At 52.7% G+C, this 22,328-nt stretch overlaps 2 protein-coding genes across 4 annotated transcripts; both read right to left on the reverse strand.

The window, feature by feature from the left end:
- Positions 1 to 303: 303 nt before the first annotated feature.
- GDAP1L1 (ganglioside induced differentiation associated protein 1 like 1) lies at positions 304 to 13,275 on the reverse strand. The gene is made up of 6 exons (XM_053958497.1): positions 12,813 to 13,275; positions 10,267 to 10,459; positions 6,846 to 7,019; positions 4,778 to 4,875; positions 4,536 to 4,650; positions 304 to 1,705 (listed from the first exon to the last, which is right to left on the reverse strand). Exons 1-6 carry the CDS (start codon positions 12,990 to 12,992, stop codon positions 1,362 to 1,364), a joined length of 1,104 nt encoding a protein of 367 aa, XP_053814472.1. The 5' UTR covers positions 12,993 to 13,275; the 3' UTR covers positions 304 to 1,361.
- A 3,928-nt stretch (positions 13,276 to 17,203) lies between these two features.
- Positions 17,204 to 22,310, reverse strand: LOC128796573 (oxidative stress-responsive serine-rich protein 1-like). 3 transcript variants are annotated; one of them, XM_053958361.1, is made up of 4 exons: positions 22,248 to 22,310; positions 21,230 to 21,350; positions 19,481 to 19,591; positions 17,204 to 18,835 (listed from the first exon to the last, which is right to left on the reverse strand). In XM_053958361.1, exons 2-4 carry the CDS (start codon positions 21,304 to 21,306, stop codon positions 18,151 to 18,153), a joined length of 873 nt encoding a protein of 290 aa, XP_053814336.1. In that variant the 5' UTR covers positions 21,307 to 21,350; positions 22,248 to 22,310; the 3' UTR covers positions 17,204 to 18,150. The 3 variants fall into 3 exon arrangements, with proteins under 3 accessions (XP_053814336.1, XP_053814338.1, XP_053814337.1); XM_053958363.1 differs by lacking the exon at positions 22,248 to 22,310 and adding an exon at positions 21,974 to 22,089; XM_053958362.1 differs by lacking the exon at positions 22,248 to 22,310 and adding an exon at positions 21,942 to 21,962.
- Between the last annotated feature and the right edge of the window lie 18 nt (positions 22,311 to 22,328).

Consider the following 22,328-nt stretch of genomic DNA (forward strand, 5'->3'; position numbering starts at 1 on the left):
TAAAGATAACCTTTGAATTCCAGGCAAATGCAATTCCTGTTATTTCAGCCACACTTGGCATTCATTCCCAAGCCCCGAGATGCAGCATGGCTCCCAGGGATTACTGGAGTGCCTGGAAAGCCAGCAGGCTGAGCACTGACAGAAATTAGTGATTGGAAGAGGAATACATATAATTTCCATGCAAGTTTTATACCAGTGCAGTACATGAGGCAAAGCACAAACCACCTGCACATCCCACTGCCCTCGGGCATGCCTTGCACTGGGACCAGAAGGATGTGGAACACATTTAGAGATGCGAAGCCATTACTCCTCCCATATGGTTTATTGAGGATCTCAGTTTCCAAAGCATGAGTAGCAGTGAGGCCTGTTATTCTTTCCAGCATGCAAAAGGCACAAGAAAGTCATCAATGTGATTCTGTGCAAAGTGTCCCTAAGAAAACACACAGCGAGGAAATGACAGAAAAGAGCCCCCAATGGAAGAAAGCCAAAGCGCCTTCAGGAAAGTGCTGAAAAGTTCTGAAAATGGTTGTACTTTTTCAGAGTCCAAATATGCTCAGTTGGTGAAAGATGCTTTGCAAATCCGTGAAAGAAAACTCAAGAGACAGAGCCAAAAGGCTTAAAACAATAATCTCCTTCATGTGCCAGAATTCAGGATGAAAGTCAAAATGATTTATCTCAAGAAAAAAGTGCGGCAGTTAAAGACAGACATTAAATTCTTTAAAAAAAAGCCCACCAAAACCAGACGTAGAAAGTGGATACATTCTAAGAGCAGCTCAATAAAAAATATTCCTTTTAATGAAAATAATTTTTAAAATGGATACTTGAAGAACAAAAATCCACCTTGACTGTGACCAGCTACTGCACCCTGCTCTCAGGAAAGCCTCCGAGCACGACAACACAACGCCTTCTAGAAGAAGAAAGTCCCCACTACCTGCATGTGTGAAATGTGGCCAGTGAACAATTTGGAAACACAAACGCACAGGACCAAGTATCCAAGTCCCAGTAGTCAACTTGGGTGTTGGGAAGCCTCTTGGGATTCTGTCTGTCCCACTGGAGCTGGCTGGTGCTGGAGGCAGTGCCACTTCCCGGTGGGCACGGCTGAGCCTGTGAACCCTTGAGGCTCTCGCTGGAGTTGAATACCTAAACCTAAAAAAGGCATTTACAAGTTGACGCTTTTTTGTTGTTGTTGTTGTTGTTGTCTTATTTCCTTGCAGTATAGGTTTCTACTTCTAGACTATGGAATGTTACATTAAACAATATAATTATTCATTACCTTGCTTCAAATTTCATTACAGTTACTGAGGCTTCATCATAATTTCACACAGCACAGAGACACCAAACTAAACACCAAGCAGTCAGCACTAGATGTATTTTTTCTTTAAGTACCAATAAGCAAAATATCCCATTCCCCCCAGAGATCCCATCAGGAAGGAGGCTCCAAGGAAGGAGGGAGGTTTCCGCTTGACCAGCCTGAAGGCATTGGGTACCACTGCAGAGAGGAGCGTGGTGTGGATGTCTCCCAAAACTTTCCTGAAGGCGAAGCGTTTCTGTATCCTGTCAAAGAAGGACTGTAGGTTAGGTCTGCTGCCATCTTCCCAGTATTTCTTAGAGAGTCCCAGAAACTTGAGGCGGTGCAGGGTGGCTCCTAACAAGACATCGGCCAAAGTAAAGACGCATCCGCAGAGCCAGAGTTCACACTTCTGCCCTGGAGAGAGGAGACAGAGCAAAGGTAAGAATGCCTTGGGTGAGCACCTAAAATCTTGCTCAAAAGGTCCACACAGGCAGGAGCATTTGTAGATCTGGGGTGTTTTTTCCCAGCTCTTTGATGGGCCAGGAGCTCAGAGCCCATCTACCAGGTTACATGATGAAGAGTACGGGGCTGCCAAAAGCTGGGAATATGAGATAGCCTGGGTGAATATACAAATTTCTGGCTGCAAAGCAGCTCTGCTGCCTCTCCCCCAAGTCAAGAGCAGCAGGAAATGGCATCCTCCTGTACCCAGGAGGTCCCTGGAAAAGGGCCCTTCGCCCCCCTTGAAGGAAGATGCTGTGCAGTGACCCCTTCTGCTGTGCCAGTGCAGAGAGAGCAGCAGTGTCTGCCCTTGGCCGCACCAGGAGCTGTTTCAGGAGTGTCACGTCAACTTGGCCTATTTTAGGGATGTGAGAAATCCTCAGGAATCAAAACAATTTGCTGGATGGCCTGGCTGCTCTCCCTTGTGTGCTGCTGGGGAGGTTCTGCCTTTGTTCTCTCTCCTGTACCATGGACCCTGCTCCAGGACACCAAAACTGGCAGCACCTCTGTGGCCAGAGCCAGGCTTTTGGGGAGACAGAGCTCAGTGTGAGTGCAGGACATGAAGAAAGACACTGAAGGGTTGAGAGCCCCTGATAATGGGTGATCCCAGAAATAACCCCACTAGAGAGACATCCAAAAATAAACCCAGCTGCTGTTAGGCTGGAAAAAGCAGTTTCAGGCCAGGATTGTTAAGCACTCCCTCAGTGCCCTTTCAATACAGAGGAGCTGGGATGGAGCTGAGGGAGATGAAAGAAGGTGCAGGTAGAGAACATCAGAAGGGACACAAAAATCCACCCTCAGTCAGCTTTGCTCCAGATTCCTGATTCTGGAGCTCTTCATTGTCCTGTGACTATTGTACCAGGAAAGAGAAGAGAGGCTCCAGTGTAGCACCCCAGGGCAGGCACTGCTGCTGCAGGGCTGCCTGCAGGACCAGGCTGGGGCAATTACGGGTAATTAGCAACCCTCATTTGTAGCTGCTTGGCAGCCTGCCTAATCCTGCTGGAGGCACTGCCCAAGTGGACAGATTGCCTGTGCCTAATTAATCAATAAATATTTTCAGTGACTAATGGCTTGTGGGGGTGCTGCAGCCAGAGCTTCTTGGGTGTGGTGGGGACCTTGTGGGTGCTTCTGCTGAGCGGTGAGGGGAGCAGGGCTGAGGCAGCTGCCTCGCTCCAGGCACTGCTGCAGGTGAAGGAGAAGGCACGTGTGAGGATGGTGACTTCGGGAGAGAGCTGTGATCCATCCCTGTCTCTCCTGGCCCTGGGCTTGCACCTCTGCTGAGGTCTGGAGCCCAATGTGGCTGCTCCAGCCCCTTGCACGCCTGCCCAGCACTGAGTGGGGTGGAAGCACCGGCAAAGGCAGCTCTTCCCTTTGCATCCACGGCAGCCCCAGCTGGGATCAGCCTGTCCCAGCTGAACGGGGTGCCCGTGGCAGGGGTCCCCTGGTGCTCCTGCAGCAGCTCCCACCCTCCTCCCGCCTGCACCGCCGGCAGCCTGGGCTGCGTGGGAGTGGAGCTGCTGCACTGCAGCTCCTGGGAAGCTGCCAAAGTGGTGATCATGCCCACAGCTGAGATCCTCACCAGGCCATGGGCACAGTGTGGGAGTTTGGGGTTCTGGAGCAGAGGGCAGGGACAGCACACAAGGACTGAAGGCATTGGAGCACCAACAGCAGCAGCCATCCCTCTGCTCCAGGCACCTGGGATGTCCTCCAGGCACCTCATTAGGCTGAATTCTGCTGTCCTAGCCCTCACGCTGGTTAATGAGGGTGTTTGAGGAAATTAGGGCAAGGCAGGATGCCACTGTGAGCACACCAGGGCTCTTGGCAAATCCCCAGCCCGATGCCCTGCAGGGTCTGACCCTGGCACCTCCGAGGGCCCTCCAGCGTGGGCCCGAGAGTGACGCACGGCTCCCCAGGGCCGAGGCTGGCCCCGAGGGCAGGGGCAGCTGTGGGACCATCCCCATTGACTGTGTCTGGGCTCTGCTCTGCACCTGGCACTGTGGTGCTGGCAGCCCTCCCAGGGCCGGGGTTCTGAGCCCTGCCAGCAGTGAGGAAGAGAAGAGGAAGGACGGCGTCATCCAGGGGTGATGGCAGGACAAGGCTGCCCAGCTGTGCCCAGGCACCCCTGGCTGCCAGGGCTGCTCTCGGCAGGCTCCCAGCACCGTGTGTTTGCTGTCAGGGATGGCTGGTGTCCCTCTCTCCCACCTGCTGGCATGTGACGCAAGTTCTATAAAGGCTCTCCCCTCCAGGGCCCCTCAGATTGCTGGGTTTCCCTGCCCATGCTCCTCTGGGATGTGCCACAGCCTGGTGATGTGAGGGCTTGGCTGTGGCACGTGTCCCCATCTGTGCACTTTCAGCAGCCAGTGCTCCTCGTGGTGCAAGTGCCTGGGGCCAGCCTGCTCCTTCCTAAACCAGACAGAACAACAGTCACTGTCAGTCCCTTGCTGGGGTAGAGGGCTCCTGCCATCCCCCTGTGATGACTTTGGGGCTCTCAAAGAGCACCCATGAGGACAGGGGTCCTGCTATTCCCTGTGGCAAGGGGTGCAGGGGTGGTTTGCCAGAGGTTAGTAAGACCATGGCTGCAACAACATCAGTGTACCTAAAACCAGGAGAGCCCAGAGGCAGCCCCAGACCCACCAGTGGTTGCTCCATGGGAGTTGTTCATCAGGTGCAAAGCTTTTGGCTGTTTCTGGTGTTGCACCTCAGCCTCGTGTGGAAAAACACCCCATAAACACAGCCCAGTGCCTACCTTGGTACTCCAATTTCCTTTTCTCCAGCTCAGCCTCAATCTGGTCGAGCACCATCCCAAGTTCTCCAAGGATCTTCTTCAAGTAGTTCACATTATCGTGCTCCAGGATCTTGGCCTGGGTGGAGAGCAGGGTTAGAATGTGGAATAAATGGATGCAGGGACATAAAGCATCAGGTGCCCATGGCAGGTCTGTGGTCGTGTTCCCCCAGCACCAGGGATGTGTGTGGCTTTGACCCACTCACCATGAGCTTCTTCTGCTTGGAGAGGTAAGGCTCAGATAGTTGTGGCTCCTCTTCATGGTCCAGCTTCATCAGATCCGTGCTGGCGTTAGCTAAATGTCCTGGGGGGGGACAGACAGAAAGGCTGGGATGACCAGTGTCTGATAGCAAATCACCTCATCCTGCAGCCAAAATATTGCTGTAGCACCAACAAAAAACATCCCAGAGAGCTAAAATGGGCCAAATGCATAGCTTGCTGCCACTGTGCTTCCACGTCTGAGGGCGTGTGGCTCCGTCAGCTGTCCCTGCACACAGGGATCTCACAGGGCAGTGCTGGCTCCAAGGTATGGCCAATCCCCCTCCCTGGGAGTTTCAGGGGGAGTTTCAGCTCTTTATTTCCCCTGCTGGATTCATACTAGAGCTGCTGGAAGTTCTGTCTGTTGCTTGCTGTTTTAAGGACAGCCCTGGGCTCCTGCAGCTCCATCCCCAGCAGGCTGAACCTTTGGGATGTCCGAGCTGGCTGCCCACACTCGGGTGTACACTCAGAGCAGTGGGGCAGGGAGGGGCACGGGGGGGGTGCTCCCTCCTGTCTGAAGCTGTCCCTCCCTGGCTTGGTGTTTGGGGCTGCAATTCCACGGTGTGGGGCCCATCATGAGCATGGAGAGATGCTCACCCTTCTGTCTCTCTGGGCATAGGGAGGATGGGAAGGGCTTTGTGCAAAGGAGCTAAAGGAGGGAAAGTAGCAGAGTGAGAGGAAGAAAGGAATCCTAGAGGCAGAGTAACACCTAAGGGATAGCATAAATTACCCAAAGTTGGGCTAATGTCTTCCTGCCAGGGACCATCTGTCTTTCCCTCCTTGTTCCCTCCAACAAGGGAGGCCTTGGCTCTGCCAGTGTGCTGATGCAGGAGGTGCCAGGGCTGGCTGGGGTGGGAGCCAGCAGCAGGCTGTGCACTGCTATAGAATGCTGAAATCCCCTGTTTTCTGCTGTCAGCTTGTGCTTGTTAAGGCTGCCAACCAGCTCTCCTGGGGCTGCAACTCAGATGGAAACCTGGATATCATCCTGATTTCCTTCCCCTTGGGAAGGAAACCTCAGTTCACCCTCTCCGTGGGACACAACGACATCGATTCCCCTCAGCACCCACCGCAACAGGGCAGCTGAGCCATTGCCTGAGTGCAGAAGATGGGCTGGGGAGGAAGGACACCATCAGCCCATGGACCTGCTCGTACCCTCCCGTGGCTTGGGAAAAATGCCACCAGTGCTGAGGTTTGGACAAGGAGATGTGTTCAGAGACCTCAGCAGAGTGCTGGGGAGGTGATATGAGGCAGATGGGGGCTGAAGCCATCACAGCAGCACCCTTTGGGGAAGGGATGGGCTCTGGCCTATGTCAGCCCAAGGTCTGGGGGTGGAGGTGACACTTGGTGACATGGGGAAAGCTGTCTGTGACGGGTGTCAGCAGAGGCAGGGCAGACCACAAGCTACACCTCAGGAACTGCCTATTTCTCTGTGCACAAGTGCATCCCACCTCAGCAGGACCATCTGGGACCCAGGACACCAAACGGATGGAGGTGGGAACACTGTTTTCTACGGGCTCAAATTGGGGCCAGAGCCGAAAGGAAGGGAGAGACCTGGGGCATGCCAATACCCTCCTGACAAGGTCACTTTTCTGGTGAGGAATTCTCTCCAGGAGCAATCCCTGCCATTGAGTTATATTAAGCATTGTCAATGTTTCATGAGCACTTGAAGGTCGGGTACACAGACTTATGCCGATTCATCCACTGCCTGCAACTCAGTCTGGCTGCTCTCCCCTGCCTTTGCCCTTAGAGTTATTGGAGGGAAAGGGGCAAATTCCCATGCCCCAGAAAGAGCTGAGGAGAAGCGTGCACAGCCCATGGGAGCCTGGACACCCCCCGAGTTAGGAAGTCTCTCTAGGATGCCTGCAATTCCCAGATCAGCTGTGCTTTGCCATTTCCCAGCTCTGCCCCTGTCCTTTGGCAGAAAGGGGACATGAGCAGGGGCACGGTGGCTGGCTGGGCTGTGGAGCCCAAAGGAGCTGGGGAGCCCTGGGCAGCCCCGCTGGAAAGGCGACTTACTGCGGATCTCAGTGGTGGCGTACTTTGGGATCATGGAGTCGGTGGTGAGCTCGGGGTGCAGGATGCAGCCGTGCGTGTAGGCGTCCATGGGCAGCGAGTCCAGCAGCTCCCGGTACTGCAGCACCCGCGAGTGCAGCAGGCTGCCCGGCTCGGGGATCAGCTGCGGCACGTTCTCTGCAGGGCCAAGGCAAAGGTGTTAGCGGCCCCTGGGAGGGCTCCTCAGCCTGCTCCGGACAGCAGGGTGCAATCCTGCTGAGACAGCGGGGCTGGCTGAGGCAGAGCTTCCACTCAAACCTGTCACGCTCTGCCCTCGCCCTCCCTGCTGCCCATCCCGGTCAGGAGTGCAGCCAGCCCATGCCCCGAGATGGGCAAACCCACGGGATCACAGGGGAGTGTATGGATGTCATTACCCAGCCCCACAGCCCTCATGTTCCCTGGGGTCAGTGCAGCCAGCCCTGAGTCTCCACACTCTAATTTCACATCTCTTAGAATGGGAGAAAAATCTTCCTGGTCTGCAGAAAAGAGCTAAAAGATGGGGATTTGAATTTAGGATGAGTTACGTATTCTTTACGCCAGTGGCAGTGAGGTACCTCATTTTCTTGGGCTTCCTTGAAAATCCCAAAAATGGGCAATAGGAGTAGATGACCAAAGAAGCCCAGTGTATCTTCCCTCCATGCTCAGCCAGTGTCTCAGCTGCAGGAACATCCCTTGCCCTGGCTGGCTCTGCTCCTCCCTGCCTTGTTGGGTTTATTCACTTTCCATGGACGGTGGTTTGCATCGTGCCTTTTATTAACTGTCAGATCGAAATACATGGCAGGTGACACCAGAAGAAGCAAAACCTTGCTCTTGTCTCCCCCAAGATTTTTAACTCTCCCAGTTTTTTAAGGGATCATAAATGTTTATAGTGTCTGCAGAAAGCAGTTCAGAGGCAGTGAGTAAATCCACCACCAGGACTCTGTTGACCACATCCCGTCTGCAGCACTGGGCTCTCCGTGTGCCGGTGCCCCCACCTGAGTTGGGTCACGTTGGCAGAAGGACTTTGGCAGATGTGAGCAGGGCAGCCCCTTGTTTCAGGGCCTGAAGTGACAGCTGTGCTCTGCCCAGCCCTGCTGCAGGCAATGCAGCCTGGCAGGGATCTGGCCATGCCACTTTCGTGCCTGCTGGTGCCCATGGCTGGATGAGAACCAGGCAAATTTTGGTACCTCCTGTACTGGAAATCTCCTCGTGGCTCTGACCCAGACTGCCCCTGCTGGAAGGCTCCACAGAGTTGTTCCCAGTGATAGGTATCAGTGTCACTGTCCCCTGAGCAAAGGGAGGTTTTGGTGGCTCCTCCCTGCCATGGGCAGCTCGCTGCCTGCACTGCCTGGGCTCCAGCTCTCCAAGTGGGGATTTTCCACCCACTTCGTGGAAAATCAGGAAAAGTGAGAAAAGTGGCCAGATGAGTGAAGCAATAACTGGCCTATAGCTTGTGTGCTCCTTCCACAGGGCTCCTGGCCAGCACCTGACGGGCTGGGGCTGAGGCTGGGAACAGCACAACCAGGGGGACTGCTCCATCCCGCAGGAAGATGGAGCAACCACAATGAAATAGCGGCATGCTGGCCACCAGCCCACGTCCTTCAGCACGTTCCAGGGAAGTTTTTCATTGGGATGGCCTGACTTGCCTTTACATGCCACAGCAACCTGCACATAGGGGCTGCTGATGCACTCTATGGCTGTGCAAGAGGGTACAGACCTTGGAGGACACTCTTGCATGAAAGAAATATTGCCCTGATCTGTGGTTTCTGGGCACTGCTGGGCAGTGTCCTAGGGAGAAGCATCCTCAAATGTGGCTTATTGGCACTATTCACTGCTATTTTGGGGGGAAGGAAAACATTTCTCCACACACTACCCTTTACTGATAGCTGGCCCCCAGTGTGTGTGAGCAGCTGATAAAGGTCATGCCCTTAGCCCAGGGGAAAACATAGCTCAGTAAAAATTCCTTGTAAAGGCCTTTTCAAACTGTACACATTTCTGCAAGGTGGTTGATTCCCCCTCAGATCAGCACTGCCACATCCTGGTAATGCTTTTGGCAGCTGCACTGCAGGGTGATAGGATGGAGCAGAGCACAGAGCAGGGAGTGTTGCTCTGGGCCCTCTTTCCTGGAGCTTCCCCTCTCCATTTCCCAGCAGAAAGGTAAGAAACTGCACCTGGCTGGAAAATCTCAACGACAGGAGTTTCCCAGCGCTGGGACAGCTCTGTGTCCCCCTCCTGCTGGGGACAGCCTGTTGTCACATATGTCAGACCACCTGCCCTTCGCAGAGACCAAGAGAAGTGCAGGGTCTGGCACCCCCTGATGTCCCTTGGTGCTGGGGCTGCTGCCAGGCAGGAAAGCAGCTGCCATTCCCTAGGACGTGCTGCTGGTGTGGGATTCTCCTGATGGACCCATCCCTGCTGCCCCACTGGGGAGTGAGCTGTGTGCCTCCACGGAGCAGCAGCGCAGTGGCGGGGCCGGGAGAGGACAGCAGCTGAGCTGGCAAGGCGCCCTTGCTTCCGGAGCTATTTTGAGATGTTTTTGATGTCTCTGTTGCAAGGGGATGGATGCTGGGGCAAACATCGTGATGGCAAAGCCTGAGATCCCTGCTCAGCTTTGAAGCCTGCCCGGTGGGTGTCCCAGCCCAGCAGCCCCCAGGACTGGGGGAATGAGGGTGAAGGAGTGTGAGATGCCAGGGAGAGGCTGCTCACCACAGCTGCTGAGCAAAGCTGACTTTGAGCTCTGTCTCAGCATCCCGGTGTGCTGGGCTCAGCAGGCCTGCAGCCCTTTTCCAAGGGAATATGAGCTTCCCTCTCCTGGCTGTCCCTTCCTCTGGGTTTGTGTCACATCATCCTCCCATGGTCCTCAGCACTGCTGGCTGTTTTTGACTTTAAAGAGGCTGTTTTCTCTGAGCCACAGCAGCAGCAGGGACAGCAGGGTCCCCTGCCCATGGAATGGCCCAGGAATCCTGGAGGAAGCAGGGAGAGGAGCAGCAGCAAACAGCTTACACCCACATTCTCTCAGCAGAGGCCCTTTATACAATTACCCAGGGACAAAGCACAGATGTGCCTAAAGTCAGAAGTGCTCCATGAGCTGTGCCCCAGTGGGGACTCTGGTGAAATGCCACCACGCACCATGGGGACTGAGAGAAATTGTCTGGTTTGGAAGCGTGACTTCCAGGACAGAAAAGGGGGCACTTAGCTACCACACACCCCACAGCCCTCCAGCAATGGGTTTCTGCTGGAAATTCTTCAATTTCATGGGAAAACATAAAATTCTGAAGAGGGCTGGTGGCTTGCTGATCTTCTGGGGTGAAGATGAAACTTTAAAGGAAAAAAGTGGATTCGTTTAGTAAACAGAATGTGCACTAGACACGAATTTCCTCTGAGGCACAGCCCAGTCTTGCATTACCTCCCGTGAAGTTCTTCTCCATGTAGTCGATGATCTGGTTGTAGTCGCTGATGATGTTGTCCCTGTGGATGATGACGGGCACCTCCTCGCCCAGGTTGAGCCGCATGAACCAGGGCTCCTTGTGCTCCATCAGGGGCATGCTGACGTCCCGCTCCTCGCAGGGCAGCCCCTTCTCTGCGATCACCAGCCGCACCTGGGGCAAGAAGCCAGGGAAAAGGGCTCAGCCCCACGCACCGAGCTGGTCTCCAGTCCCCCCTACCCCATTACACCCCCAGACCCTTCCCTAAAACTTAAACACAGTGACATGCCATGATCACAGGCTTGCCCTGCAAGAAGCCAAGCAGCTGTTGCCATGGGACAGCTGCAAAATCCAGGCAGCCACGAAAGAATTTCTTTTCCTGGCAAAGAGGGGATACCCAAACCCATCCTGTTTTCTCAGAATCATGGACCATCCTCCCTGGTCCTGGTGGCCTGTGTGACAGGCAGAGGAGCTGGAGGGCTGAGAGCCAATCCCTCAGCAGTGGGTGGAGGGAGGCAGGAGCTGTCCAGCTGGGCGATCCAGCTGATGCTGCTGTGGATCCCAGAATGGCCCAGCACATACCTGAGGAAGAAAAGGATGAGGAAGAGGAGGAAGCAAGGCTGCAGCAATGTTATGCCTTACACGTGCACCCAGTAAGTGCTGCTGTCTGGCTGAAGAAGACCTGGATGCTGACTCAGGTATGTCCCACCCTCAGGAGTGGACTCTGCCTTTACCAGATGAAGGCTCTGTTCTGTGGGAAGTTCCAGCCAGCCCCTGTGACCCTGCACAGCATTCCTCCTCTTCCTCCATGCTGACATTAGCTTGAGGGCATCACCCAGCACCTTCACACCTCTTGTGTCAAACCTGCTGCCTCCCCCTTCCCCTTCCCCTGCCCTCCTCCAGCCCTGGGCCCACCAGCAGCACTGCGGGCGTGACACCCACACATCTCAGGGGTGGGAAAGGTGAGTCCAGCCCTGTGGAGGGGCAGGAGGAGGCAGGAGTGAGGCTGGATGTGGGACACCATCACCATCCTCACCCCAGTCACCAGCCCTCAGGGCAGATCCTGCTGCTCTGCTCTGTCCATGAGGCGGTGTTGAATATGCACTCAGGGATGGCATTTTAGGCTTCTGGGTTATAAAACCTGACTATTATGAACTAAGTATGTCAAACACACAAAAAAAAAAAAAAAACTCACGGGGGATGTGAGAAAGCCATGATTTACAGAACCACTGAATGAGGCAAAAGTACTTGTTTTCACCCAACTAGCAGCAGCTAAAAATACAATTTAACATATATAACCGTTTCTGTGAGTACTTCAGAGTTCTCGGGGAATTAGTCATTAATTATTCACAGGACTGGCAAGTTAATTTTTTCTTTTAAAGTCAAACAAGAGAAAGCCTGGGTTCCTCAACTGCATCTCGCTCCTGGCCTTTTCCTCCCAGCTAATAAATGAACCTCAGCCGGTACCACCTGGGGTATCCAGCCCCAAGCTCCCTGTGCTGCTTTCAGGAGCTGATGGCCTGGCAGGAGGCAGCTGCTGGGCATGAGGCAGCCCGGGGTCCCAGGGTACCCCAGTGCCTGAAGGCACGGGGACCCCCTGCCAGCACCCCAAAGGGGGATCCCAGACTGGGGTGACAAAACATTCCTGGGGAATTCCGCGGGGAGCCGGGCACGAGCATCCCCCGCCAGTGCGGATCCCGAGCCCGTCAGTCCCGTGCTGCCGACGGTGGCGGGGCCGACCATGTGCAGCCACCCTGCTGCATTGGGCATCCTCCCTCCTTTGTGTCGGCTCGCGGGAACGGGCACCTCTGCCCCGGCCTGCCCGCCGGGCTGCGGAGCTCGGGGAGGCCCTGGCACCGGGGAGCTTGGTGTTCCACCACCCACCCCTCCGAACAGCCCATTCTCCATATGGTGTTAATGGCTTAGGAATGATGGGGGGTTTGGGGCCGGGGGAGAAGGTTGGGTTTGCTACGCAGCTGCCGTGCTGCGAAATGAGCATTTACTATTGTCTGGAAAGCGGGATTTCTTGCTGGGGCAATCCGGGAACAGAATTTCCAGGGCACTGCTGCAGTGTGAGGGGTGAATCATCGCTGCGTGCTGGGGTCCGGGATCCTCTCCTGGGCACCAGCCTGGCTCGGGGCTGCCTCTCCTCCCGCAGCAGCAGCAGGGTGGTCCCGGGCCCGGCTCTGCCTTTGTCTGCGCTCCCGGCAGCGCCAGTGTGGGGCTGGGAGCGAGCACAAAAGCACCGAGGCGGCTCCCGGCGCAAGCCGTGATACCAAAGCAAAGGCAAGATTTGGCCGAGCCCCCCCCCCATTCTCATCCCCATGCCATCCCCATGCCCTCCCCGGGCAGATGCTGTTAAGAGGTACAAAGATCTGCCTGGCCGCACGTTGCTGCCCCGGCCAGCCACGGGGCTGAGCCCCTCGCTCTCCCCCGAGTGCATCCATCCACCCTCCCGAGGCAAAGGGATGCTCTGGGATCTGGAGGTGATTCTCGCCCGGGAGCCCGGCCGAGCGGTTTTCTTTACCTTTTGTGAGCTGAAAGACTGGGTCCAGTGGTACAAAACCAATCTGTCCTGGGATTTGAGAGCGGGGTCTGTCGGGTCGTGATTTTCCTCCCCCTCCGTGGATTTCCCCGCGCTGTTCTCCAGCGCCGAGATGGGCCACCAGCTGCAGTTGGTGGGAGTAACATTATTGGGAGTCGCCATGACAGCGAGCGAGCGAGCGGGAGAGGGACGGGGAGCGAGCGGCGCTAGCCCAGCATCACATGGGCTCCTGCCAGCCCATCGCTCCGGGCAGCTCCAGCTCCCCGGCCGCGGTGGGCAGCGCGGGGCGGTGGGCGCGGGGTCACAGCACCGGCTGGTGGCGGCGGCGCCGGGGCTGTGGCTGGGCTCGCAGCCCGTCCCCGCTCGTGGCGGGGCTCCCACGGAAACGTGCAGGCATCGCTTCAAGAGAGGAGTCAGCAGCGGAGGCTCCTGCCTGCCTGCTGCCTGCCAGCTCGGCAATCCGGGGCAGCTCCAACCCCTGCGGCTTCCTAAGAACATTTTTCAGCAGAGATTATTTTTTTTTTTTTGACTGCTTTAGATATGGCGGATGTGTGATAAATAGCCACAGTGATGGACACTGGCTTTAAAATGCCTAGAAGGTGTCGTGCCTGCCTTGCAACCTTCATGGAAAGAAGCAGCAATGGCTCTTTAAAGGTATTCAATTATTTTAGGAGTGCACAAATTAATTTCTGCCTATTGGGTATAATGTAGCCCATACAGGGGCAGAGCCCAGGAGCCTGTGGTGCATACCAGAGCCCAGGGTGCCTGCCCAAACTGGACAAAGTAGGCACAGCTGGGCATCACTTCCAGAATTAGCAATGTGTGTCACAATTCCAAACTGGCCAGGAGACTCAGAAGCACTGGGGCGTCTGGAGCTGCTGCTGCTCCCCAAGCCCTGTGAGCATCACACAGAGGTTTGCAGCACAGGCGTGTAGGCAGCTGGATACAGTGACCTGGACATCTGGACTTGTGCTTTATGACACTTGGCTTTGTCATGCTCCATCTCCAGCAATCTGGGAGCCTGGAGATAATTTCCCACCCTTGGAACTACTGCCAGTGCCAGGGGATAAAGCCAGTCCTGTTAGGGGTGTTGTAGGGGCAGGTTCTGGTGAGGGTAGGGGACAGGCCCTGCAGGCACAGGGAGCCACCTTGTGTCTCAGGGCTGTGTGAGAGCTCTCACTGTGAACTACTGGGGCTGGTGAGGATAGAAACAGGAAGGTTTGGAAGAGCTGGTTCAAGTGGGGAAACTGAGGCATGCTTCACCCAGGAGCAGTGGGAGGGAGCAGGGCCACACTGGTACCCAGCTGCATAAATATAGTGCAAGGAGCAGTTTTCTAGGGACTGGGAGATGAAATGAATTTTTTGGTTGTTGTGATGTTCTGCTCCTCAGGGTGTGCAGGAAGGTGATGAGAGGGGTGAAGCTGGGATGTGCTGGGCTCTGCCCTGGCTCCTCCTTGTCCTCTCCCCTCATAGGCAACAGCCCCTAATGACAACCTCTCTCCCAGCCCAGGTCTTCCTAAGTCCCTGAACTGGCCTCGGGGTCACCCACGGGGACAGGCTCTTGCTTGGCCTCTGCTTTGGGGCTGTAAAAAAGAGGGAAAACTGAGCTTTGAAGAGCTGGCACCCCATGTAGCACCACCCCGCCCTGTGCTCCACAGCCTCCCCTCGTTGCAGGCGTCTTTGGGGGCTCCTTGCACTGGAAGGGGACACGGTGGGTGTAGAAAAGGCAGGGAGCAGGTTGGCCAGGCAGCAGCTGCTCTCCCTGGATCGCTGTCCAGAAGGCCCCATCTAGTGGCACAGTTTGTGATGAATTAGTGCTGCGCCGTGGGGAGTAAAACATCACAGGCTGCTGCATCCCTCTGGGTCCTGCCGGTACGCGGTGCCTCTGTAGGGCCCTACTTATTTAGCTGGGTTTTGGCTTGCTAAACTGAGGAAGGCTTGAAGGGCACGAGGGGTGCCAGCCCCCTTCAGGGGTGCCCTGACCTTGTGTGACCTTGAGATCATCCCCAGCTCTTCAACACAGCCTCCCTGAGTGCCAGGGGGGTCGGCGCGGGGCTGCCCCATGGGACGCTCGGCACTGGCAGAGCCCTGGCACAAGGTGCCATCGGAGCAGGATTGTGGCTGCTGGCAGTTTGGGAATACTGAATCCAGGGGAGGGTCTCATCTCAGAGCTGATGCAAAGGTTACAGAGATGAGAGAACAGGAGGATGGAGTCGGTCACGGGACTTCGCAGGCACAGAAGACCCCTCCCTGTTTTAGAAGGAGAGGGTGGAAAACAGGGTCTAGAAATGGCTCCACTGATTTTTTTTTTTTTTTCCCAGTGGCCTGATTCAGTGTCTGCCAATGTAAAGCTCAGCTCAGATTTGATTTAGCTTCTGAAAGACAAGAAAGAAATGTCATTGATCCAGGGTGCCCTTCTGCTTCCTGCTTCAGTTTAACTAGTCCTGAAACTAGAGGGACAAGGACTTGTGCTACTGGAAAACACCTAGGCTGGGTCTGCTGAGATAGGAAGGAGAGAGTTGGGATCTGATTAAAGTCCTGGGAGCACTGCAAGTCCACTGGTGCTTTCTCAGAATATTTCAGACATATTCTGTAGATTGACTGGGAACAGATCCTAGAGCATCCACACACAGAAAAAATTCCCCAGGCTTGTTGGGGCAGGAACAGCAGCAGCTGGGAGCAGTAGGGCTGCATTCAGCACTGTTTGTACCAGGGCATCTCTACTCATCAATCAGGCTAAAGGTGCTGTGCAGGCATTCCCAGAGAAAATGCACTTTTCCAATAAATCCTGAGGTTTCAGGCAGGCAGCAAAAATAAATCACTGCATTATCAAAGTGATATGGATGAGCTGAATTGAGAAGGTTTTGATGGAGACCATAAGTTTGGGCCTCTCTTAGGGGCCCATCATTCACCCCCAGGGGTTGGTCTGTGCTGTGCAAATGTCACCAGCAATGTTCCAGTACATTTGCTGCAAACCTTACAATTGCAGTGAAGAACCAAAATATCTGCCCTTGCTCTGCCACAGGCAGCACTAAATGTGTTTAAACACTAGCAAAAACAGGGGTTCAGGAAGGAAACAAAATGACTGAGTTACTGTCTTTTTTGCCCTTTTCCTTCCTCCTTCACTAGCAGTTACTCCAGTCCTCCACAGGACACAATGGAGGTGTGCCCTCAGAACCTGCTCTCAGGCTTTCCCTCCCATCTGGTGTTCTGGCAACCTAAATTCACTTCTCATCCCTCAGTTTCAGGGTGTATCTTGGACTAGTTTAACTGACAAGATCTGCCCAGTTCCTCTCTCTCCCTGGACACAGCAGGTCTGTGGCACATTGTCCTGCTCCACAACTGAAAACATGCCTTTCCAACGCTGTCCATCCGTGCTGGGTTTATGTAACACCAGTCCAGACACCTCTCGGGGTTCTGCACACTCTATTAAAGAGCAGCACAGCAGAAACTGCCCCAAGGTGACCTTGAGCAGGCTGCCACTGCACACTTCTACAGAAGGGCCTTGCTGTGCCCCTTCACTAGGCTCCAGGTGCAGAGAGGAGTGGGGACAACCAATACCAGGCTTAAATAACCATTTTTGTGCACGTGGAAGAGCTGTGCCTCAGCTTCACACACATGGACTCTGGATCAGTGCTCACCAAGAGGCAGGGAAACAACCATTCCCATGGTGTTAGAGGGCACAGAACCAAAACATGAATAAAAATAGGAGCAGATACTCTCTGCTGAAGCAGAAACACCCTCCAAAAAATAGCAGCAGCAAAGATAGCTGGTACTAAATATTTATGTTTACAAGCAAAGTACATATGATACCAGATTTTCTGTAGGGAGAAAGAAGGGAAAGTGGAAAAACCTGAAGCATGTGTGGGTATTGCAGGATAGAGCTGGAAGAGGGAGGTGGCATGAGAAAATGTAGAAATCAGTTACATTTAATTTGAGTAAGAGCAAATGCTGCATGCTAAATATACACATGAAACTTAAGAGCAAAATGAGTTTTAGTTGTATTCTTATGTTTTTTTGATTTATTTGGATTTTAAATCTCAGCTTCCTGGACTTGTAAATTTTAGGAATGGTGAGAAGAAAATCTACAGTGATTATCATCTGAGATGAATGTCTGAGCCTTCTCCAGCACAGAATACAAGGCCAACTGTTCACATCTGCTTTTCATCCATTTTTACACAACTGCTTGTGACTCCTTGGCTTGCTGACCACTCATTTTTCAGCATGTAAGTAAAAGTTACAGTACTTTACTCAGACATGGTTGTTGAGGATGTACAGCTGACACTGAAACCAGAGCTTTGTTAGGTTTTTTTAAACTAAAAAGGTCTTGAGGGAAGATGAATATGTGCCAAATTATTCAGACTTTAAGTTGCTGGGTTTTGACAAACATTTATTAATGCAAGTCTCGGCAAAAGAATTTTTTATTGCAGTATTTTCAACCAGCAGGAATGTCATAGCTCTACAGCACAAAGCCAGGATGATACACACGTCCTGTTCACCCCCTTTCCACACCACTCTGTGTATCAGACGTGCTCAGAAACATCCTGTATAGATGGTTCCACCCTCTACACTTCTGAGACTGCACAGTCCAAAAAACCTGGTAGCCTGCTTCGCTCCCCCCCAAATTATTCCACCTGTAAAGCACAAATAACAAAATATATTTTTACTTCTAAGAGCTTCACTTATCTGCAGAAAAATAGAACTGCTTAAGAGTGAGCGAGTTAGATTAAGGAAGGGTCCAAGTACACACCCGCACATTCTGGACCTCCCAAAAAAATTGTACGGAAGAAGCATTCACAACTTGATCCAACTAAAAAAGGAGCCAGCCAGTGTTCAAGGAAAGGAGATTCATCCTATCCAAAATGCTGAATGCCTTCTCATCCTTCTCTCTAGAGCAGGATAAAGAGGATGGAGCTGTAGCTGTGAAACTGTTCTCTAAGTACAGAGATACATTAAGAATGAACATTCCAAACACGTCAAAATATCAGAAAAAAACCTAAGTTTTTTTGGTTTTGTTTGTTTTTTTCCAAAACATAGTGAAAACAGCATACAGAGCTTCAATATCCACAGCACAAACCAAAAACCAAACAGAGCTCATTTGATCTAGAGTGCTTTTGTTAAGGTATTCAGAGACTTTAGTGCATTCTTTTTAGAACTAAGCTCAGAAACTATATTTAATTTTTCATTTTATTAGAAAACTAAACTGTATGAGGCAAAGATACATTTAATCAAACACACAACAGTGAAAACATGGCACTGACAAGGCAATTAGCCCAACCATTGTATCAAACTCTGCTTCAGGATTCTCTATTGCTTACAGTCAAGTATACATCATCTCTGCCATGTGAGACATTTTCTTGGGAATATATAAGTAGTATTCCATGTATCCCGAAAGATCTTCAATAGTCACGTCATCCACAAAGGCTCGAGCTTGCTCAGAACAAGACCTGGGAGAGCTTGCTGAGGCTGTCCCAGAGGGAGATCTGTTCTGCAGGGAGTGGGCATGGACCCCCAGGACTGCCTTCTCGCACTCGGACAGGACGCTCCGCAGGCCGGAGAAGGAGTACACCTCCATGGTGCGCCACTGCTTGCACTGGCACTTCCTGTCCGTACAGGGGCACTGCCTGCCGTTGCTAAGCATGGATAAGGACTGGAAATCTGAGGTTTGCTTAGAACACAAGCTGTTCTCAAAGGATGAGCAGAGAGAAGGGCAATTCTCCTCCAGCTTCTGCAAAGGCTCTTCGGCGGTGAAAGCTTCCAACGGTTCAGTTCTGTCGTTACTGGCCTCAAGGTGAGAATCCTGCCCGTCCTTCGTACCATGTTCTGCTGGGACAAAAACATCTGAGCTGATGACACCCTTCGAAGTGTCTGCCTGGGGTTTGTGTTTCAGCTGGCTGTTGGCTTTCATGTTGCAATAGGTGAACTTGGGAGGGTGCAGGACCGGAGACTTGGAGCGCCGGCGCCGCGGGACCCTCGCCGATCCTCGGGAAGGCTTCCTCACACACCTGCAGGGTTCAAGAGGTGAGCAAGTGGGTAACTCCAGAATCTACACAACAGCTCAGTAAGCTCTAAAATGTGATTAAAAACATTTTACAAGATTATTTTTCTGCTTGGAAATACCAGATGTCTGGACACTTACAATCTCTGACACAAACCGTGGAGGACTCTGAAGAAATTCGGGTTCCCCCAAGGGAAAGATACATACAAGGAACCCTTATTCAAGGTGCTTCCCCCCAAGTCTTCTTATCCAAGGTGCTTCCCCCCAAGTCTTCTGCCTTAAGCAAATGATACTCTGTCATCCCAAACTGAACTGTAGTGCAGAACCTGGGTCAGTTGGAGGTGCTGGCAGAGTCACACTGAATATCCAGGTACTTCAAAAGCAATAAAAGAACCCAAGAGTGAGGTGAGAGGGGGTTGCAAAGGTTTAAGACTTGCAGAAAAGTACTACTGATGATATCAACAGAAAAGAAAGTTTTGGGAACCCTCTCTAAGAGAAGATGCAATATTGTTTTTAAAAACTTTGATGAAATCAAAGAACAACTTATCAGTTATAGAAACATTCTGTGACAGAAAGGAAAGATATCTTCAAGCAACTAATTAACAATTCGCACTGAAAGCAGCCTGCAACTGTTCAATGTGTCATGTTTTACCCATGCCATGCTTCCTTGGAGCTGACAGTCTGCTGCTTGGCTCCATCCGTGGCTGCTCTTGTCGTTGTTCTGAGAATGGTCCCGTCGCCCACGGACAGAGCTGCAATACATCTGGGTAAAAAGAGAAATGCCACATCACAGAAATGCCTGAACATACGGCTCCAGAGGCCCACATTCAGCCTATGTGCTTTGGATGCTCAGCTAAGCCCATCAAATTTGCTGCATTTACTCCCTCTGTGGTCAGTGGGTAGAAACAGGGCCTTAGAGCGATTTATACAACCCCTCTTACTATACTGGCCTCATCAAGTGGCTAAAGATAGGTGAGATGAAATGAAAGGCAGCCAAAATGCCCAGAGGTTGATGTCATGCCCTATTTGTACTACAATGACGCATTAAAGGAATGTAAACTCAGGTTCCAAACGTTCTTGTCAGACAATAGTCATTAAAGATAGCCTCCTACTCCTCTGAAATGCTAAGTCAGGCACCTGGAGCAGCAGGCTGAGGGGGAGTCGTGGAGAAGTGGAGGAGGTACAACAGGCAAGGACAGATTGCTGATTTATTTAGTTCTCGTTAAATTTTTAAGATAAGCATGGAATGAAAAAAGCATCTGACCCTCGAGGTCTAGATGACAAACATAAACACCTCAGCACATGAATCTGTGCTTTTAGTTATGGTGGCTGCAGGTGTGATTTGGAACACGGGAAATTGTAAGAAATGAGGCTGAAATTCTAGCAAAGAACCCAAATACTCTGCCCAAAGTTGATCTTAACGGATTAGTCACAAGATCTGAGCTGTTCACAACACATGCCTGAAAAACAAGATCTTTTCATGCCTAAGATGTCATCAGGAATCAACCAAAAGCCCACACAGTCTGCCAGTGGTACTACATCAAAAGCGTTATGATTAATAACCACAGTTCCTTGATAGAGAACAGCTATTTTTTTCCACAGTGCTCAGAAGACCTCCTGAAGTAGAGGGAAGGAGCAGCAAAGCAAAATATATTTCCACATGCAGAGGAAGGCCTGAATTCACAGTGTTGATGGTGGTGGGGATGAATTCACAATGTAACACTGTCGACATAAAACTTCCTCTTGTGTTTGTAAATTCCCAAAAGACTTCAAGTGAACTGTCTCAGAGTGTTAGACTGCATAATTTTATCAGCTCTTACACTACATATTATCACACACCCAGTATGTTACTGAGTAAGTTTTTATTGTAAGAATGTCTGCAAACATTTTACTCCACAAAGACCCCTGAAATCAGAATGCTCAGAGCTTATACTCAGCCTGACCCTTCCCAGTGCTGGGCACCCCAGCACACTCTGAGGTGTTGGTGCTGCTGTCCAGATGCCTTCCAAGCAAAATTTTGTGCACTAAATAAAGGCTTATAATGTGGCTGCACACACCAGTGTTTAGAGGGACAGACAAACAAATCCTGTATCACACCAGGTGACTACAGCTGTGACAGTTAAAAGTGGGTTCACAGCTTTAGGTGAGTCTTTTCATGCTTCCATGCAGCCACTGTGTGATTTCAGTTGGATACTAGTCAAAATTACTCTGTAATAAAATACTGCTTTGCATACTAGACAGTTATAATGACTGTATTTCATCTGAAGTGATGCAGTTCAGAGAGAGCAAAGAACCTTTCACCAAATGGCTTTTACTTTTTGAAATGTAAAATAATAGAAAAAAATACAAATATTTAATAGAAACCTGACGAATTACATTGCCTTTTTTGTTGCTCACTTACCCTGCTGCATCCACTCTCAGCTTTTTGAACGCTGTTTGTAGACTCTCCTCCTCTTCATCTTTAGCTTCCAAGTCCATGGATGTGCTCTCAGTGGGTAACCAACCGTGCCATATAGAATAAACTGAAACACAGACATTGGGATTTGATACTGAGGTCTGAACACAGGTGCTCTGTACAGAACTGACTGACAGCATGATGGGTGCTCATTCTTCTGTGGGCAGTGTCACTGCCTTCTGACCAGACCCACCCTGGGCTTTTCCCTGTGAACTCCAAAGTCTGAGTTTTTCAGAACAAGCACAGCCTGTGTCAGAAATATCAAAGTGTCTTTTTATCAACGGGTGAACACAGATCCTGGCAACCTGCGTAACTCTGAGCTGTGAGCATGGCACCTGCAGCAATGCTTTAGAAAGGTTTCAGGAGTCACAGGACGGTTTAGGCTGGCAGGGATCCCTGGAGGTGCCACTCTCTTGCTCAGGTAGGGCCATCCCACACTGGTTTCCCAGACGATGTCCAGGTAGCCTTTGAATAACCCCAAGAAGGAGGACTCCAGAGCCTCCCTGGACAGCGCGTGCCCAGCCACCCTCAGAGAAAAGCGTTTCCTTATGCTCAGACAACGTTCCAATGTGTGCCCACGGCCCCTGCTCCGGTCCCCAGGCACGAGCGAGCAAAGCCGGACTCTCCCCTCCGAGCCCACCCTTCAGGCATTTCACACCTTGCTGAGATCCCTCCCGAGCCCTTTCTCACCGGCAGCAGCGCGGGGGCGGCCGGGCACTGCCCGCCGTGACACCCCCGCTGGCACGGGCGCGGGGCCGGGACCAGAGCCAGGCCCGAGCCAGGCCCGCGCTGCCCGCGCCCGCCGGAGGCTCCACAGCCGCGGCCGCCCGGCGCCGGCCCCGCTCCTCCACCCGCCCCGGGACCTCCCCCGGCCGCCCCGCCGGGAAGACCCGCGGCGGCCCCTCCGCTGCGGCGGCCCCTCCGCCGCCCCGGGCTGCCCTCGGGCCGCGGGGCCGCCACTCACCCACCGCCGCCTGCCCGGGGCGCGCACCACAACAGGACGTGACGTCACCGCCGCGGGGGCGCGCCCCGGCCCCGCCCGCCC

The sequence above is a fragment of the Vidua chalybeata genome, chromosome 17 (genome assembly GCF_026979565.1).
Source record: "Vidua chalybeata isolate OUT-0048 chromosome 17, bVidCha1 merged haplotype, whole genome shotgun sequence".
NCBI classification, from domain to species: domain Eukaryota; kingdom Metazoa; phylum Chordata; class Aves; order Passeriformes; family Viduidae; genus Vidua; species Vidua chalybeata.

Excerpts from the sequence above, each read along its gene's own strand:
- GDAP1L1 (XM_053958497.1), bottom strand. The coding sequence starts at position 12,992 with ATGGCGACTCCCAATAATGTTACTCCCACCAACTGCAGCTGGTGGCCC. Across the intron at positions 7,020-10,266 it reads GGAGAAGAACTTCACGGGAG|AGAACGTGCCGCAGCTGATC; the intron begins GTAATGCAAGAC and ends TTGGCCCTGCAG. Across the intron at positions 4,651-4,777 it reads CCAAGCAGAAGAAGCTCATG|GCCAAGATCCTGGAGCACGA; the intron begins GTGAGTGGGTCA and ends CTCTCCACCCAG.
- LOC128796573 (XM_053958361.1), bottom strand. The coding sequence starts at position 21,306 with ATGGACTTGGAAGCTAAAGATGAAGAGGAGGAGAGTCTACAAACAGCG. Across the intron at positions 19,592-21,229 it reads CTGAGAGTGGATGCAGCAGG|ATGTATTGCAGCTCTGTCCG; the intron begins GTAAGTGAGCAA and ends CTTTTTACCCAG. Across the intron at positions 18,836-19,480 it reads TCCAAGGAAGCATGGCATGG|GTGTGTGAGGAAGCCTTCCC; the intron begins GTAAAACATGAC and ends TGAACCCTGCAG.